Here is a 19467-nt window from a genome sequence, read left to right as displayed (position 1 = left end):
ATTTTAATTTTAAGTTGCTAGAACTCCACTTTTCCATGCGCTTTGTAGCTGCAGAACGATTGGTAATCTTGCCTTAATATGTAAATTTTATCAACCATAAATTTTGTAAATGGGATCTAGAATTTCAACAGTCCATGCGCTCAGTAGTTGCCAGACTTGTTATAATATCATTCAAATACTTTACTTTATTGTCAAATTAAAACGTACATGGGGGCTAGATTACTTATCGTCCATGCGCTTGTAGCTGCAAGACGTGCTGTAGCCTAGCTCGTAAATGATAAAATTTAAATATATCAGGAAATGAGGAACTAGAATCCCAATCGCCCATGCGCTCTGTAGCTGCAAGAAGTGCAGGGATACTTATTTATTGCACAGCGCCCTTAAGGTTATTTGCACAAAAATGGCGCTGTATAAATTATCCAAATATATATATATTGAAATCACTAAGAAAAGGTGAACATTTTGTAACAAAGATCAAATCGTTTTTATTTATCAAAATACAATTGGACGCAATTTCACTGAATGTTAAACTTCTTAGGTTTTCACTGCCGTTCAGACGCACAGTAAGTTTTTCTGGGTACTTAAGGTTACATATCAATCTACACTGTGGAGGTCATCACTATCAAGCCGCAAAGTTGACAGGGCCGAACATCGTTTTGGCCCGCAACGGGTAGGTTTTCACTGCCGTTCAGACGCACAGTAAGTTTTTCTGGGTACTTAAGGTTACATATCTATCTACACTGTGGAGGTCATCACTATCAAGCCGCAAAGTTGACAGGGCCGAACATCGTTTTGGCCCGCAACGCGTAACCCGACGCAACGTCAGCTCGGACAAGTAATTAAACGTCGTACAGCGAAAGAATATGCACATTTCATCTTGGCATTTGGTGTCGCCCGTCAACCAGCTCCTCGCCAGTGTTCGCTATTGTAAATTCCTTCTGTACAAAATTGTAAGGATGTAACTTGTGTGTATCTACTCAATAAATAACTTCAATTGTAATCCATCTTTCTCATTTAACCTCAAATCAATTCACCCATCCATACAAATGGTGACTCGACGAATATAAATCCGTACTTTTAAACATATTATTTACAATCTATATTTTTTCTTTTCAATAACCGCATGGTTGGGTAGTGAAAAATCAAGCTGAAATGTGCATATTCTTTCGCTGCACGGCATTTAACTACTTGTCCGAGCTGACGTTGCGTCGGGTTACGCGTTGCGGGCCAAAACGGTATTCGGCCCTGTCAACTTGATGACCTCCACAACACAAATAACATCAACCCTGATGATGGACGCTGTAGTGCGATCCGAAACGTTGGTCGAATGTACGAACGGCACACGGCAGTTTAACCCAGAAAAACTTATTTACAACAATGAAAGGGACAACCTACAATAAAAATAGTATTTTTCAAAAATATCCCATACTTATTTTTGTAATAAAACACACAAGTGTTCCTCGTGTCAGCATCGTGGTATGATGGTCAGCGCGTTTGCCTACCATGCAAGAGGTCGCGGGTTCGATTCCTGACATGGTTGATATGAAATATTTATTAAAAGGGGTGTTTTCACACAAGAGTATTTCATAGTCCCCGGACTGGCCTGAAGCCTAAGAGTGATCATCATTGGTGCACCAATTCAGTGCCCTATGCACCATTAGGTGATGATAGGGAATGATGATGATGTTACAAAACACGTATACTTTATCTAAAAGCTCAAATCTTCACTTTCGACAAAACGTTAATAGGGAAATATCACATACTACGAATACCGATAAAAATATAATAAATGGATTTAGAATAATTTATTGTATTTTCAAAATCAATTTGGATACTGTGGGGAAATGTTTTCATACATGAATGTAAAAAAGAAATTTAATAAAATATGTTGCAAGAAAAACGCGACATGTTCGGCCTTGATAGTTGGCACGTCAAGATTCGTGATAATGTTCTAAACAAATTTGAATGGTCAGGAACAAATAAACATGAATCATGACGTATTAGGGGCGTGGCCGAAGGAATGACCGTTTTTACGGTAATTCAAAATTACAAATTTAAAAATATTTTTTATCGTACTAATAATTAACAAAAAATATTTTTTTTACTGGACAGTATTTCATAGACCTTTATTACATTAAAATGTAAAAAAACGTGATATTTCCCTATTTCCTCGGAATTTACTTCGACGAAGTAACGGCCTTTCTTCGTATGACGGCAGAGCTGTGGTACGATCGCTCCCAGGAAAGTGGAGTCTTGGGAACAAATAGTGAATATCTGCATTTTGCAGTTCATTCGACTTCAGCTGGCCTTCTTCCGACGCAGCCGGCCGTGTGCGGGTCCGCTTCTGTTGGGGGCGAGTTAGTCTATGAGGGTCGCGAGGTCGTCCATGTCCGAGTCGCTGTCGCTCCAACTGTCGCTGTCCTGTCACCTGGGGATGTACACGGTGTCCAGGCGCGCCGCGCGGGACGGCCGCGGCCGGGGGCCCAGCAGCGGGGCGCGGCCGCGCTTGCGTGGCGCGTAGCCGCACACGATGGAGTGCCGAGCGTACATCACCAAACCTACGACACAATTTAAATAATTTTATTCATTGACAAACAAACCATCACGTCGTTTCCCCGTGCGGGTTGGCAGAGACGATAGAACGCCACATCACTCTGAATTTTCGAACAGGCCTCGCTTTCTCTACATTCATACATCTTCTCATTCAAACATGACGATTATTCCGACGTTTGACATCTCCGTTTTCAAGACAATTTAACTGAATTATTCCACTTGTGTCAACCCGTCCTTTGGTAAAAAAAAAAACAATATAATGTTATTGCTAAAAAAATATTGAATGTTATATGATTTATTGTTTCAGCATTTACTTTGTGGGAAAACATTTTAATTTATTTAAAATAAAACACTTTGTTAATTTACCACACAAGAGTTTAATACATTAAAACACGACTAGTTTCGGGTAATCAGTATTACCCATCCTCAGGTGTAAATATAAACTAAACTAAAATACATATACAGATTAATACTTAGGTACTGATAGGGTCGGGCGGAAGGGAATGTGTGGTGGAGGGGGTTGGGTTTTCCTAATTATAGGGAATATTGATAGCAGGATAATGCATTTTGAAATATAATATTATTAATTAAAGTTTTCTCTGCATTAAAATTTTTAATTCAGAATAAAGAAAAAAAAAATTTTTTTTACAGAAATAAAAAAATATTTAAAAAAATAAATTTCGTCTTTTCGCTACAGTTTGCTTTTCGTGAACACAATTTAATGCTCTTAGTTTTACCGTACGCGTGTTTTCCGTCACTCCGAAGATCCGCATTTTGACTAAAAAACTAGAATTTTTAATATTTGGTATTTTATTACCCCCCGAAAAGAACATGAAGAGGGCGGGCCACGCGTCCTTTAGGAGGGGGAGAGCCAGCACGCTGCACAGGAGGCAGCTGGCCACGCAAGGCCCGGCACCCAGCCGGACCCCCGCCCTCGCCGGCTGCCACCCGCACAACAGCGCACCGCCCACCAGCACTGGAATACAACAAGCAAGAGAGTAGTCAGCGCAAGAGCCACAGTGTTCTTTCTTTGGTATCGTAGGAAATGAGAGAGCGGATGAACGAGCAAGAGCCGCAACTTGTAAAAGAACGGCACCTTTCTTCTCAGAATTTCCCCTTAGCCATGCTAAACGCTGTATAAAACAAAATACGCAGCAGCGTTGGGAGGATCATTACCGCGCTTCTTCTACAGGTAAAATCACAAAAATGTTTTTCCCAACGCTGGCTGATGCAGAAAATTCCACCTGGTCATCGTCTTACTGGTATACCATTTAAAAGATTGAGTGACAGTTGGTTTTCAACGTCCCAAGAGTAGCAGCTTTCTGCCTTAACAGATCAACAGATCTAAATGAAGAGGAAGAAGAAAAAAACTGTTACTTTTCTAAAAAGCAAGGTAATCTCGAGTAAGGTTAGATTTTATTTGATTAACAGAGTTCGTAATTATAATGTAAAATATTTGGCCATGCTGATTACCATTCTTAAGTAGCTATAGGTGAGTGCATTTCGAAGTTGGTTCGTGAATAATTATTGTTGAAAAAATATAAAATATTTATCTGCTTTTCGTACATCTACCAATTCAAATTTGGATTAATTCTAGCAAAGCAGGGCTGTCAATTTTTTATTTAAATATTTTAAATAAAAATAACATACCTGGAATAGCTATATACACCATATATGGTTCCGAGACAAAAACGCCCATGGAGATGAGGAAACAAGCTCCCACTACAATAATAGTCCCAGCTGTTCCTCTCTTCCCTGACGCTGCAGTGGGAACTCTGAGGGTATTTCTACTAGATTCTGGAGTCGAAGAAACTACCTGGAAAATAATTACTGTTGGAAATGATGGAATTTTCATTTAAACTAAAATACACGTTTTCATTTAAACTATATGAAGATAATAAAATGTATATAAGTTTTAATACGAGTAGTGCCTTTCTTGTTAGCTGAAAAATGACTGAATTTGATCATTGTAAAAATACACCATTGGTCCTAATTCAATGACATAATGTATGAGACGTGAAGGGGATTAATTGAATATAAATGTCTCACAGTTATGCGGTCTTTGTACTCCTTAACCACGGCGTCTATGTCGGTTGAGGACTCTCCTTCGCTGGATAGAGGTTCAGGGTCAGATGGCTCCGGTTCGGATTCCTCGACTTGTGGTGGAGCTGCAGCGTACTCATCCAGCAGTAGGCACTCGCGTTCCTCTTCTCCAGCTATTGAAAAAAAAACATTCATGTTATTTTTTTATTTTATTTTATTTTTTATTTTTTTTTATTTTCTTTCTGTTGACGCCCATGGGGCTTTTACATTATACATACTATATAATAAGAAAAAGTTACACATTAAACATAATTAACATTTTTTCAAATATAAAAATTTAAAAAAATATATTATTAAAATTTAAAAATAAAGTTACATAGTTAACATAATACACTATTAAGACATAATACATACATTATATTATGTTTATAATATAAGGCATAACAGGATTCAAATAAAACATAATTATATATATTATTATTATTTGTTATATGTGCAATAGATTGCTGCCTCTGCTTTGGTTTTAGTCAAAAAGGTTTTCACTAGTCTTTAGTAAAAAAATATGGTTTAAGTTTAATGCCTCTGCTCTTGCTAATACAACAGGTTACGCAATTTTTGCTAAAATTCTTAAAGTACTACTCGTATGTAGCGTACCAATATCAGCTTAGTCTGGAACAGTTTGTGGATGGTATTTTGGTGTGGTTTTTTAATCGGCCTCGTGGTGTAATGGTCAGCGCGTTTGCCTACCACGCCAGAGATCCCGGGTTTGATTCCCGACATGGTTCAGGTTCAGGTTCAGTCCCGAAATACGGCGTTTATTGGCAAAAAATAAAAGTAAATGCATGCAATACAAAATAAAGCAAATTAAGTATTTGACTTCGAATTGAATAATAAGAATAATAAAAATTATGTATAAATGAAATTAAAGATAAATATGATATAAATCATATGAAAAAAAGGTTGATAAGAAATATTTATTGAAAATAGTGTTTTTACACTAGAAAATATTATACCCATAGTCCCTGGACTGGTACCTGAAACGTAAAACTGATCATCTTACCTTCATGTGACAAAAATAATCAAGATACGCTGCGATTGTTGAACCATTGCAGTGCCCTGTGCACCATTAGGTGCGAAAGTGAATAATGATGATGACTTTTTCCACTTTTTTTTTATTGTGTTTTTGTTTACAAATAAATGTTTTTGCTTTATTTTATTTTACTGTCAAAATAGGTCACACAATAAATAATCGTGACTTGCGAGGATACAATTGTTCCTGTTGTGTGTAAAAATTAAATTATTCAAAAAAACATGCATATAATCCGGCTCAAAGGACCATTGATTCAGCGTTCTTTAGTCGATTCATTGAACATATTATTTCACTTTGTTGAACTATTTGTAAATAAATAACCTAAAGATATTGAAGATAGTGTGGCGCCTCCGTCATAAACAATCCTCAAGGACCTACCGAGGAGCGAAACCACGCAAGCGAACGCAGCTCGTTAAGTTACCAGCCTGCGGTTCGATACCCAGCCGGAAGCAGAGGGCGACAAGAACAAAGGCTATAAAAGGCGCGAAGTTCAAGGCCCGTCCTTCTCTCCTTGTCCGAAACTCAACTGCAGTGCTTCCTCACATAAAATTAGTCTTCTATAAAACACGTGTTAGATATAAATTCGAAGTAAGTTAGATTTTATTGAACGTGTAATAAAATATCTTTGTATTACACGCCAGTTTTTTTATAAAATAAATAGTGTTATCCATGTAAGTAAGCCGTTCTTATTTCTTGTGTGATAATATATATGTGAATCCTTTTCCCCGCCACCTTCTGAAAAGAACGTAGTAGGGTGTTGAGCGAGAGGCCATAAGGCACCGACGGGACCGATTGCAGGCTCCAGCAGGGACGCGAGGCCCCGAGCGGACGGATGCAGGTAAAAAGGAAGATTGCCTAATCCTACCTCACGCACACGCCTGTGCGTATAAAAGTTACACACATCGTGTACAGAGAGACCCCGACAGGTAAGCCAAACGCCACAACAACCCACAATAGTAAAAAATCTTACTTTTTAGGAAGCCATTTGGATCTGGCGGGGCCTGCTGTCTCACAGACTTGGGTAAGAACCACAGGCCGGCGACCAGACGGGCTCCACGCGATGGTTTGTCTGTCAATGCTCTCCCTGGGCACCGGACAGTTTCTTGTATTTAACATCTGGAGAAGACCAAGAGTTTATTGTTATTATTAATTATGTACGTACAAACCATTTGTAATGTTGTACTTATTTTGTCAACATTTTTTTCAATGGAAAAAACTATTAAAAAAAACTAATTTATAAAATTAATAACTGGTTTGTGGTCCCGTGGTAGCGTTGTGAACTCACAGATCAGGTGTTATTTCCCACAATAATTTCAGATTAGTTAGAAATTGCATAAAAAGGGCAATTTTTGGATTTTTTTTCTAAAAATACAAAAAAATTAAAATGATTTTTTTACATAAACCCAGTTATTGCAGTGCATGAATAATTAAAGAGGCAATTTAAATACACAGACACCCAAATAACATAAACAAAGACGACGGGTTTAAATGAAACTCAACATGGTTCCCAGCACTACTTACTACAAATACAAATAGAAATGCCTACGGCTAACTGAGAAACCGTTCAAATTACTAGTACTCAAAAACTGACTTTTTTCCACAAAACACACAGTTTACCCTGCAGATTACTCCTGCAATGGTAGCCGAAACATCGGAACAAATTTATTTATTTATTAATTTATTTACAGTTCAAAGAACCTTTTACAAAAAATAATAATTTATATAAATAATCACAGCAGTGCACAATAAACATGTAGTACATAGTCTGAAATAATAGAATAATTATAACTAAAAAAAATAGTGAACATATAATACAAAAGACAAAAAGTAAAAAAAAAACATAACATCTCTAAATAAAAGATAACAATAACCATGAGAAAATCTTATGTTCTAAATATAAATATACCACAGTAAAGTTGAGAATAACTAGACGATAATAATTTAAAAAAATAATACGACAGTAGTACCGCGAAACCGTACAATTTTGCCCTGGGTGGATATTTTGCCCAATTTGGTACCAAATTTACCGAAATCAAATGGAAATATGTTTTTTTAAAGGTTGATCATAGATTAGACTGTTTAGGCAAAATATCCATCCAGGGCGAAATTGGACAGTTTCGCGGTACTCAAAAAATTATAAGTTTTTTGAGCAATAAAATAAAAAAACTTAAATTAACTAAATAATACTAAGGCGGTTTGATAAGTCAGTGACTTTTTGAAAAAAACATTTTTTTTTCGGCAAATAAACATTTTATTTTTCTACATAATCACCTTTTAGCTCGATACATTTAGTCCAGCGTTTTTCTAATTTTTTTATTCCCTCCAAATAATAGGTTTGCTCAAGGCTCTCAAAATAGGCGTTTGTTTCGGTAATGACTTCTTCATTCGACTCAAATCTTTTACCGCCCAGCCATTTCTTTAGGTTTGGAAAAAGAAAATAGTCGCAGGGGGCTAGATCAGGAGAATATGCTGGATGGGGTAGAAGTTCGTAGCCCAATTCGTGAATTTTGACCATCGTGACTAGACATGTGTGCACACGTGCATTGTCTTGATGGAACAGCACTTTCTTCTTCGCCAAATGCGGCCGTTTTTCCTTCAAATCAACGTCGAATCTGTTCAAAAGGTTTGAATAATATTCGCCGGTGATCGTTTTACCTTTCTCGAGGTAATCGATGTGAATGACACCGCGTGCATCCCAAAAAACTGTGGCCATGACCTTGTTGGCTGACAGACACAGTTTGGCCTTCTTTGGTCCACGTTCACCCCGAGCAACCCACTGCTTTGATTGTTCCTTGGTCTCTGGCGTGTTGTGATGGATCCATGTTTCGTCCACAGTGACAAAACGGCGCAAAAAGTCGTTCTGATCACGGCTAAACATCGCTAAACACTCTTTTGAAGTGGTCACACGACTGCACTTATGGTCGAGTGTGAGCAATCGCGGCACCCATCTCGCGGAGAGTTTTTTCATATCCAAATATTCGTGTAAAATATGATGTACACGTTCAGTTGAGATACTTACAGCATTAGCCAACTCACGCACTTTCATTCTCCGATCGTCCAATATCATTTCGTGGATTTTATCGATGATTTCCGGCGTGATCACTTCTTTTGGACGACCTGAACGTTCGGCGTCACTAGTACTGGTACGACCACAACGGAACTCAGTAAACCACTTCTTAACCATTGAAATTGATGGTGCCGAGTCCCCGTACTATTTATCAAGTCTTTCCTTAGTTTCAGTGATGGTTTTTTTACGTAAAAAATAATGTTTAATCAACACACGAAATTCACTTTTTTCCATTTTCGTAGAAAATCACAAGGTTGTCTGCTTTGAACGGCTGTCAAACACCAACTGAACGACGTACCTTGATCAAAATTAGAACGTTGCCCACTGATAGATTACAGTTGACGGCAGCACTGTTGCATTTGAAGTAACTGCGCGGGAAATTCAAAAAGTCACTGACTTATCAAACCGCCCTACCTTTATTTAGTGAAATCATCATCGACAGTTGGTTGGAAGAAGTTGCAATTTGGCAATAAATCCACCAATGTACAATTTAAATTATGTCCAACATGTTAAATTAAGAAATAAATAATCACGTATTCCAGGAAACAAAGTTAAATTAAGAATTTATTTTTAAATAAATCCATTATTTTTCTAATAAATAACGAGTGAGAATTCTTTTTAATTCATGAACAGAATTTGTATTGAAATCCAACTGACACACGGTATTACCCAAAAAATAAACATATCTTTAGGAAACCATTTTACCCAGAACTGTCGAGAGTTCCTTTGGATTTTAGCGCTTCAATTACGGCAGGTATGTCTATCAGTTTTATTATTTATTTAACTGTTCTAATATTTTTTATTACAAATACGTATTTTGCGAAGGAATCATTACCTGCCGGTTCTTCTTCTATTATCTCTGGCTGGGTTCGGAGCTGGAGGAGGGTGGCTGCTTCGAGCATCCACACCAGCATTTGTCCAGCACAAGTCAACTTCATTAAGTGCACCATAGGGCAGGCAAACGCCAGGATGGCCGATAAACTTCCTGAATAAATGCATTTTGAGTTTATACAATATACAATATTTTCCAGTGTTTAGGCGGAAGAATAATAGAGTTCTGTGTGTAGAACCAGACCCCTCGGTCTCAAGTTTGGGTCCCGACACGATTGACGTAAAATATTTATTTAAAATTGTGTTTTTACGTGTAAGTCTGATCATGTAACGAAAAATATCAAGATACGGCAGTGCCCAATGCACCGTTAGGTTCGAAAATGGAATAATTATGATAGTATTACATACTAAAATAATATTCATAAATTAACAATATTTTGAGTTTGTCCAAATTTTGTAAACAAGGACTGGATTCAATTCCCCGGAAAGATGTTAATATTTACATATTACGACAGAGATGAAGAACATTTTAGAGATGGTAATATGTAAGTCTAGGCATATACAGGGCTTATGACCTGTCTATTTCGGGTATCGAGAGTTGCCTGTACAAGGCATAGTGTTGCAAAAAATAAAACTAAATAATTGACCGTTTCAAGCATCAATAAATTCACTGACACATTTTTTGACGAGTTGTTGAAACTGTCTACCTTTTTCCCGAAACTGTTTATAAAGATTTGTTTCTTTCTTTACATATTAAATATCCATTTTTATATAGCTATTTAGCGTAAACAAATATTATGAAAATATCAAACCTTAGAAATTTTATTGTACCCCTCACTGCAGTATTGTCAATTTATGATCAATCAAATACACATCGTCAGTACATTCACCTTATTCTGGTTTCCCAGCATGACAGTAGAGGAATACAGTGTTAGTTCCAAATTGGAACCACCGCCAAACTTCCCAGATCCCGCTTCGAATGGAAGAAGAACGATTGATAGTATAGTTACCCGCACTAAATACAGCAAGCACCTGGCTTCCAGTGGTGGGGCTCTCGTAGGTCAGGACTCTGGTGAGGACCTTCCACTCGGAGCTCGCCAGAGTGGCCATGAGCCCCACTGCGATGGGCAGGATCTCGGACATGGCCAGCGCCAGTCCGACCACGGTGAAGGAGGCCATCGCTGGGCTGGCCCAGTCCGGAGGGTGAGTTTCGAAGATCTGGATCAAAGGAACGGCTGACTCACTGTACTCTCTGAAAATCATAAAAGAAATTACAAATGTGTGTAGACATTTACTAGCTTAGGCATTACTAAATACAGTATGATCTCTACAATCCGGACAGGCAAAAAACAGGACTTTGGCGGGTTACCAAGGCGTCTGGATTATGGTCTTAAATACTTTAATGGTTATAAAATAAATATGTTTTACAACAATGGTTTGAGTTAGTTTTCATCACCGGATAAGCGGGGTCCGGATTAGCGAGGCCCTACTGTATAGTCAAAATGCTAAATAAAGTGATGAACTAAACCAGCTGATGACGTATTGTAAATAAATCATCATTTCCCTTTTCGCACTCAGTGGTACATAAGGCACTGAATTGTTGCTCCAATTATAGTGCATTTTAATTTTTTTTTATTATGTTGAAGGTAATGTGACCAGTTTTACGCTGCAAGTACCAGCCTACAAGCAATGAAATATTGCAGTGTCCAACCTCCTTTAAAACCAATAATTCATGCTTATCCTGCCAGGAATCGAACCTAGGACCCCAAACACTTCAGGCGAATCCACCAAACACTACACTACAAAGTGGACTTATCTCCACTCGATTTGCATTTTCAGGATTTTTACCTGACAGTAGCCATCGAACTGAAAACACTCGTCCAGTGTTCTGGTTCAGTTTCACACTCATAATTGTATTCTTAATCCGCCTGGACATATAAATAAATGGCTAGGCTAAAAAAGGCAAAGTCGTTTAATTTTCTTACTTTTCGAACATTCTACAGGACTATAGCCTTAAAAGTAAAAAAGGTTCTAAAAATTATTTACCTGTACGGAACGAGGAAACTAAAAACAGCAGTAACAGCCGTCATGCATGCTAAAGGCAACAGGAATAATCCGACGCACGTGAAGCTCTTCAGGAGGGTTCCTGTACTGGGCATGATAACAGGAAAGGCGTAGCTGCAACACGCCGCCCACAATATCATCTGGAAGCATCATAACACATAGATGACTGTTGTGAGGTTGAAAAGAGGGAGAAAAGGTGGTAAGCCAGATGTCAACAAACAAGACTCCACTAAGCAAATGCGGAGAGGTTCTTGTAAAGGTCTTCAGCCGAAATTCCCTCTTTATATGTATATATGTTTGGATAATGTAAATCCCCTCAAGGGCGCTGTACAATAAATAAATATCCCAGCACGTCTTGCAGCTACAGAGCGCATGGACGGTTGGGATTCTAGTTCCTCGTCTCCAATTATGATATATATTAGCTAGATAACAGCACGTCTTGCATCTACAGAGCGTATGGACAGTAAGAAATCTAGCCCCTATTTACATTTTTTTTTTTTTTTTATGTAACAGTGAAGTTTAAAGTTTAAGTGATATTTTTAAAATGAAATAAAAAGCAAGTTTATAATAATAGAAGTAAGATAACAACAAGTCTTGCCGCTACTGAGCGCATCGACGGTTGAAATTCTAGACCCCATTTACTAAATTTAGATATTTGATAGTTGATAACATTTACAAAATATGATAAATATAATATGATAGCTAACAAAAACACAAAAACACAAAAAGTCTGGTAGCTTTAAAACGCAAATCTGCTAATATGCCTTCCTGCCCACACCGATCATCGTGGTCTCGGATGTGACAGGGCTTAAAGAATACCCTGCATAAAGTGTTTGATAAATAGTCCCCGTAACAAATTGATTGTAGAAAAACATTTTCGTAAAAAAAAATAGGTTACGCAGTGATGCATTATTACAAATTAATTATACATTAATAAACTAGCGGACCCGACAGATGTTGTCCTGCCCGAACGTTGGCTTGCCTGCTATTAGCTTGGAAAAATACTTTTCATTGATAAGTAGGTACCTTGATCGATAAGTAGGTACTTGTTTATGATTGAATTCCAAAACTAGAAATTATTAATATTCAAATATTGAATTTAAGTAGGTACCTATAGTCCTTAAAATATAGCTTGATCAGAATCCTCCCCTAACTCAGATAAAGATAGCCAGAAGCAAAATCCACTTATGAAATATAAACCTTGAACACTATAAACAAGGTCAATGGTACTGCAACTTCCATATAAAAAATAAAAAAAACAAAAGTGTCAGATGGACAACTGGTGCAGGAAAGGAGCTGCAATGGAAGTACCATGAAAAGACGTTTCTTAAAAGAGATTGAGAAGATTGTCTTCCATGGAGAGAAGTAGCCAAAGTCGAATAACTGGCACTTAAAAAAAGCACGGGTCAATGACTCACACTCGCATCAAATCATTTTTTCTAAATTCTGGTGCATCGATCGAATCAAAGAAAAGTTGATAGACTATTATTGTGCAAGAACTTGTAAGTTGCTAAATGAAAGGGGTTTACTCCTAGCTACTATAATAGTGGATAGATGTACTAGAATATAGCATTCTTATCCAGCAGTTCATAGCAGTTCACATAGCAGCTTGTATTCAAACCTACGGCTCTCGCCGCCGCGCGCCGTCACTTGCGCTGTATGACCAATTCTGTTTTGTTTTTTTTATTTTTTGAAAAAAAAAAGAAATTTATTATTACCCTTACGGATTATTACATTTATTTTACAAAAATAATAATAAATCATTTTTTATTCACGCTCTGCTGTTGTTGATAATCATTTTTTTTCCCTCTTGAAAAGTTTGTCTTGAGTCTTTTGTTTAGTTTTGTCTGGTAGTTTATTGTATAATTTCAGTCCCTGATTTATAAGTCTCGATTGTCCTTGTCTTGTTTTGGAATGCTGTATGTGATATTGTTCTGACATTCGTGTATTATGTCCATGTTTATAACAAATTTTTTCAAGTTTTAGTTCTTCGTCTACAATGATATCACTGGCTAACTTATGAATAAATTTTAAAGATTCTAGTTAAAAAAGTTCATTTACGTAAAATTGCTTAGTTTTTTTAAGAGTTCTTAAGTTGGTGTTAGATAAAGGAAGTCATATACTAGCTTTAATATTGTATTTTGCTGTCGTAGTCTGTTTATGTTATTTTGGTTTCCTGTTCCCCATATAAATACATATTGAAACCTAGACGTCGCCGTAAAGTATTCACTCCTAGGAGGAGCGAAGCAATATACCCTGATCAGACTGATAAATAAATTTCCCAGTGAGATAAATAATAAATCAATTCCCTGGTTTTAAATAATGTTACACGGCAAAGTTTTATACAGAGATCTATTATAAATACTTACGTCATTCCACCCCTGAGGTAGGAAGCTTTGTTCGTGCCAGATAGTGATGTTGGCTCCCAAACTCCCCACTGTTATGAAGAGGACTCCAGAAACCACAGAACTAATCAGTAGTACAGTGAATGTTTTGTTATTCTGGAAAAATAAAACAAATTGTGAAATGTTGATTTGTGGAGAAACTGAAAAATGGATTTTTGAAGTGTCTTTGTACTATTATGTTAACATGTATTATGGTTGACTATTAATAGTTAACCATAATACATACGGTAGAACTCCGTTTATCCGAACTCCAGTCGTCCTAATTGCCAAATATTCAGATCGTTATCAGGAAATAAAATAAAGAAGTTTTCAATTTGAATTGATTTCTGCAATTAATTTTGCTGGCCATGTTTAAGTAAGTTTTTAATGTGACTCTAATTCACTGTATTTTATTTTTTATTTAATTTTTGTTCACCTTTTCAGGAATCAAACCTGAAACCTCAAGCATGGTAGGCAAAGGCGCCAACCCCTACACCACGAGGCGTACATTTCCCCAATTGTTTTTTTTTTTTTTCTATTTTTTTTTTCACTTAAAGTATAGCTTATATAAATCAACTCTATTTAATAATTTCAAAGATGATAAACGGTAATTTACATTTTTTAGATTATAGTGCTTTCTATGTTTACTTTTGTATGGGTACTATTGTGTACCATATTTAGATTACAGTGCTTTCTATGTTTACTTTTGTATGGGTACTATTGTGTACCATATTTAGATTACAGTGCTTTCTATCTTTACTTTTGTATGGGTACTATTGTGTACCATATTTAGATTACAGTGCTTTCTATGTTTTTTTTGTATGGGTACTATTGTGTACCATATTTACGTGTATACTTATTTTTAAATTACTTTAATTGTCATTATTATAACTATTTTTTAAAATTATTTTTTTGAGACAAAAGAGTTTTATTGTTTTTAATATACACATTGTTTAATTATTTTTTTATAATCTAAATATGTTCTTTATACAAAACTGCAGTGTTATTTATATAGTTTTTATGTAAAATAATAATTTTATATTTCATTTTTAAGTTTTTTATTCTGTATTGAAATGTTTATATTATTTTTAATATGTATTTTTTAACTGCGTGACGTGAATATTAAAAATAATTAAATAAGTTATTTTATCAATGAACGCTGTTTTGCCGTACTGAAACTAAAAATAAATATCATAAAGCATCGGCGTGTGACTCACTTCGAGTCCGAACATGAACAGGACACATGACGCACAGCACGGCCAGCGCGGCCACGGCCAGCGGGTCCGGCCAGCTCTCGTCGGCGCGTCCTCCAGCTCGCCGAACAGCCAGTGGCGCGCGCGGCCGCCGCTCAGCGCGTCCAGCGTGCCGGCCAGCGCGCGCGCCGCGCCCGCCAGCGCGCCCAGCTGCGCCAGCAGGCGGCTCCACAGGCGCGCGAAGCGCCCCGGCGCGCGCCCCGCCGCCTCCGCCCCGCGCAGGCAGCGCCCGCAGTAACCTGACGGAGAAGACACATGATGATGAGTGCTAAAGAATGTATTTTACTGTACAGATATTTATTTACATTTTTTTGTTCACATTTTAGTGCATTTCTATTACATATATCACTATTTTTTCTAGTCTACAAAAACGTCGAACTAATGTTGATTCTATTGATATGTTCGGCATACTAAATGGTATAATCGACATTCCATCCATTACTGGGACAAGTAAAATTCAATATTCCGACTCATATGTTGAGAAAAAATTAAGTCCTGTTCATCGATCAGCATAGAACAAACTATGGCCTTAATTCTCTAATTACCCGCCTTTGTCGTATTGTTAACTCAAGAGAAGATCTAGACTTTTTTGATTTAAGTTTACAACAATTTAAACGAGCACTAAATAAATAGTGCAGATCTTGTCTTGATGTCCCTTATGTTTGTCAATGCTTCTATTCTTCTTTTTTTTAAATGTTTGAAACTAATCTTTTTTTTATTGTAATATTTAAACCCTATAAATTGTATACATGGACAATGTCCGTAAATAAATAAATATATTATTTGAAACAAAAAAAAACTCCCACATATGCATTGCCTGTGCGTGAGTATGTTTGTTTCAACTGTATGTTTTTTTTAATGTAAATGTCAAAATTTGATTGTTATTGATTTGTTTCACAGTTTTTAAATGTAAAAAGGTTTAAATTTATTGCAACAGAAAGGGAAAACATTATTCAGAAAGGAAAATGGAAGTTTTGGCATTTATAGGGCTTATAACCTGTCATTGGCTGGTTTAAGTGGCCACTTTACACACTGTGAAACATTCACCATTCTGCCCATGTTTTAACATGCACACTTCTTCAACTCTTCCATCTGTTGACTTTTGTGAAGTAAAGGAGCTGAAACCTTTATTATGTGGGTGAGATTCATCCGGCTGAACCAAATCACCTACTTGGCAACGCCTAAAAACAACTTTCCAATTTTTATACTTCTTCTTTTACCGGGTAGTTAATTCAATAATGTTTGAGTATGTCCAAACGCTTGCAGACTGACTGAATTTCCTCGCTAGGGAGAGTTATTCATATTTAAATTAATTGCAACAGAGAGGGAAAACATTATTGCGAAGGGTTACACAGTTTGTAAAGTGGCCACTTAAACCAGCCAATGACAGGTCATACGCCCTGTAAATGCCTAGACTTCCATATTCCCTTCTCAATAATGTTTTCCCTCTCTGTTGCAATAAATTTAAATATGAATAGGGAGGAAATCCAGCTGGTCTGCAAGGATTTGGACATACTCAAACATTGTTTATACAAAGGTTCTTTGTTTCACGTCCCGACTAGCTAGGAAATTCCTGTGTTTGATCAGGAAGTTCTTTTTTACATATGTTTTTTTTTATTATTAAATGATGTTTAAAATTCTTAAACAATAATAATAATGTAAAAAAATAAATTTAAATTACAAAACATACCGATACTTATACAAATTAAAGCATACATGCAAATTAAAAATAAACCATTAATAATTAAAAGCTAAAACATAAATATAAATAGGAATTTATTTGTAATATAATATAAATATTTATTCATGTTTTTTTTCCTAATTATTAATGGTCTAATTTTCTAATTTATATTTATTCTTTAATTTGTATTATTTTTTCTAATTTATATTTATTTTTTAAATATTATTATTATTATTTTAATTTTTTAAGCATCATTTAATGAAAAAAATAAAAAAACATGTAAAAGAGAAGGACCGGCCTAAACACAGGAATTTCCTATTATAGTCAGGACTTGAAACCATGAACCTCTGTACATTTTAAAACTGTGAAATAAATAAATTACTTTGACTTGAAATGAAATGAAATGAAGTAATAAGAGAACGGACGCAGCAAGCTCTGGTGACAACTGTCATCAAGCGGAGGCAATACGGTTGACTGGGCCATGTACTGCGGATGCCTCCAGAGAGCCTTAACCACGCTTGCTTACTTTACAAGGCTTTATTTCATTTCATTTCATTTATTTATTCAGATATTTAGAACCTTACAGAAAAAAGACCCAAATCATTATAAATACAATAATAGATCACAAATTACAGTAGATAGTTATGTTATTTAAAAAACTATAACAAAATGTAAAAAGAAAAATTAAAAGTTAGAAAAGGCTTTCCTAAGGGAAGGCCCACTGTCGTGAAATATGTCGAGATCCGAGGCGATGCGATTAAGTAGCAAGATTGCTCTACCAACCGGCATAATCATTGGCAGGTTGGTTCTGCATCGCGGTAGGTAAAACAATCGATGCTGTCTTTGTCGAAGATAGTTATCAGGTACGAACAGACCTACATCCATCTGAATTTCTGAGTTATGTATGCGACCACCGATCACCTGGAAAAAGTGAACACCCAAATGAACGTCCCTCCTCCTCCATAATGACTGATAGCCTAGCATCCCCAGTAAAAAGTCGGTTGGGAAGAGCCAAGGATAATATCCACACTCTTCTAGGTACAGATAGCGCAGAAATTTTTTCTGCACTCTCTCCACCATCAAAGAGTATCGAGTCTCATGTGGCGACCAAATAATGGAACTAAACTCCAAACGACTTCTTACCAAGGAATTATACAATGTCCTCATAATCTGAGTGTTAGAAAAGATCTTGGCATTTCTAAGAACAAAACCAAGCATTTTAAGGGAGTCATTACATAGATTAACCATATGAAGATTAAAAGATAACTGAGCATCAAACAACACCCCGAGATCTCTGGACGTTGAAGCCCTTTCAAGCCTTACATCGTCCATGAGATAACGATAGTATATTGTTTTGGATGCTCTTGTGTATGCCATTACAAAACATTTGGAAACATTGAAGAATAGTTGGTTCTCGACGTCCTGGACGTCCGCTGCTGACTGTTCGTCGGCAGTTTATGTCAGAACTACGGGATGCGAACCTGACTTGGGAGGACGCACAGGATCTGGCAGCCTATAGAGATGCGTAAAGGCTCTATGTGGCACCATCTAAAAATCATTTCTATACAACGGACCTTAACTTTACAACCTGATACCGTGTGTTTGGAAATCTGATAAACCATCAGTATTGAAAAAAATAATAACAATTTGGCTAACAGGCATTGGAAGTAAGGAATCTGAGAATTTATTGAGGATAGTAATCTAAACATAATGCTATCCCATTGAATCAATTATAAATTTATTGTATTTTTAATGTATGTATATTAATATATTTTATTTTATTTTTACATTTAATGTAAGCTGTACTTTTTTTTTCTTTTCGTTTGGGCTTTAACTGTTTTCTATTTCTTCAATATTATTTTTATTTATAGGAAACATATTCAAAAACCATATTTGCCGCAACAAATCAGTTTCTTAGAACAGGCATTTGCCCATATAGGAACCGTTTGCAACATTAGGCATACCAATATTTTTGGCTTGCCGACCCTTCGTATACTGAGCCTACTCCTAGTACAAGCAGAATTTGCCAGAGTGTTTTTTGTGGCATTTTTGTCAAAATGTATGTATAAACTAATAAATAAAATGAATTAAAAAAAAAAAAATATGCCGCAACTAGGGAGCGGACATGGAATGATGAATAATATTAATAATAATTAAATATCTACCCACTACATGTAATAGATTTCTCTGGATCATGTATAGTCTGCCTAACTAGGTACTATTGGTAGTAAAAAATGAAACAGTTCTTTTTCAGATATTGCGCCCCGTGTTTACCTGCGAGGGCTGTCGTGAGGGCAGCCAGGGGAAGCGACGGAAGCAGCCCCTTGCCCGCGCTCGCGGCCCCCAGCGCCCCCAGCCACAGGCAGCCTATAGCCAAGCGGGAGGGCCACTCGCAGGTAGCCGCCATGGTTACTCCAGGTATCAAGTTTCCTGAAAACATTACACTTTAAGTAGATTTCGTTTTTCTACTGACATTTCTTGGTGGAGCTGCATTTTAATTA

General features: G+C 36.6%; 1 protein-coding gene across 1 annotated transcript; it reads right to left on the bottom strand.

Annotated features, from left to right (window-relative positions):
* Nucleotides 1–826: 826 nt before the first annotated feature.
* tadr (torn and diminished rhabdomeres) lies at nucleotides 827–19386 on the bottom strand. Its single transcript, XM_088231215.1, is given in 13 exon segments — nucleotides 827–2558; nucleotides 3371–3529; nucleotides 4204–4369; nucleotides 4603–4763; nucleotides 6657–6770; nucleotides 6773–6802; nucleotides 9589–9738; nucleotides 10595–10836; nucleotides 11631–11788; nucleotides 14018–14149; nucleotides 15263–15330; nucleotides 15333–15524; nucleotides 19241–19386. Coding segments are annotated over 13 exon segments (1839 nt in total). The 5' UTR covers nucleotides 19374–19386; the 3' UTR covers nucleotides 827–2424.
* Between the last annotated feature and the right edge of the window lie 81 nt (nucleotides 19387–19467).

Source organism: Micrasema longulum, unplaced genomic scaffold, assembly GCF_059751315.1.
Source record: "Micrasema longulum isolate JH-2025_06_02 unplaced genomic scaffold, ASM5975131v1 h1tg000861l, whole genome shotgun sequence".
NCBI classification, from domain to species: domain Eukaryota; kingdom Metazoa; phylum Arthropoda; class Insecta; order Trichoptera; family Brachycentridae; genus Micrasema; species Micrasema longulum.
Note: the sequence above shows the minus strand (reverse complement) of the source record. Positions and strands in the feature narration are given on the sequence as shown.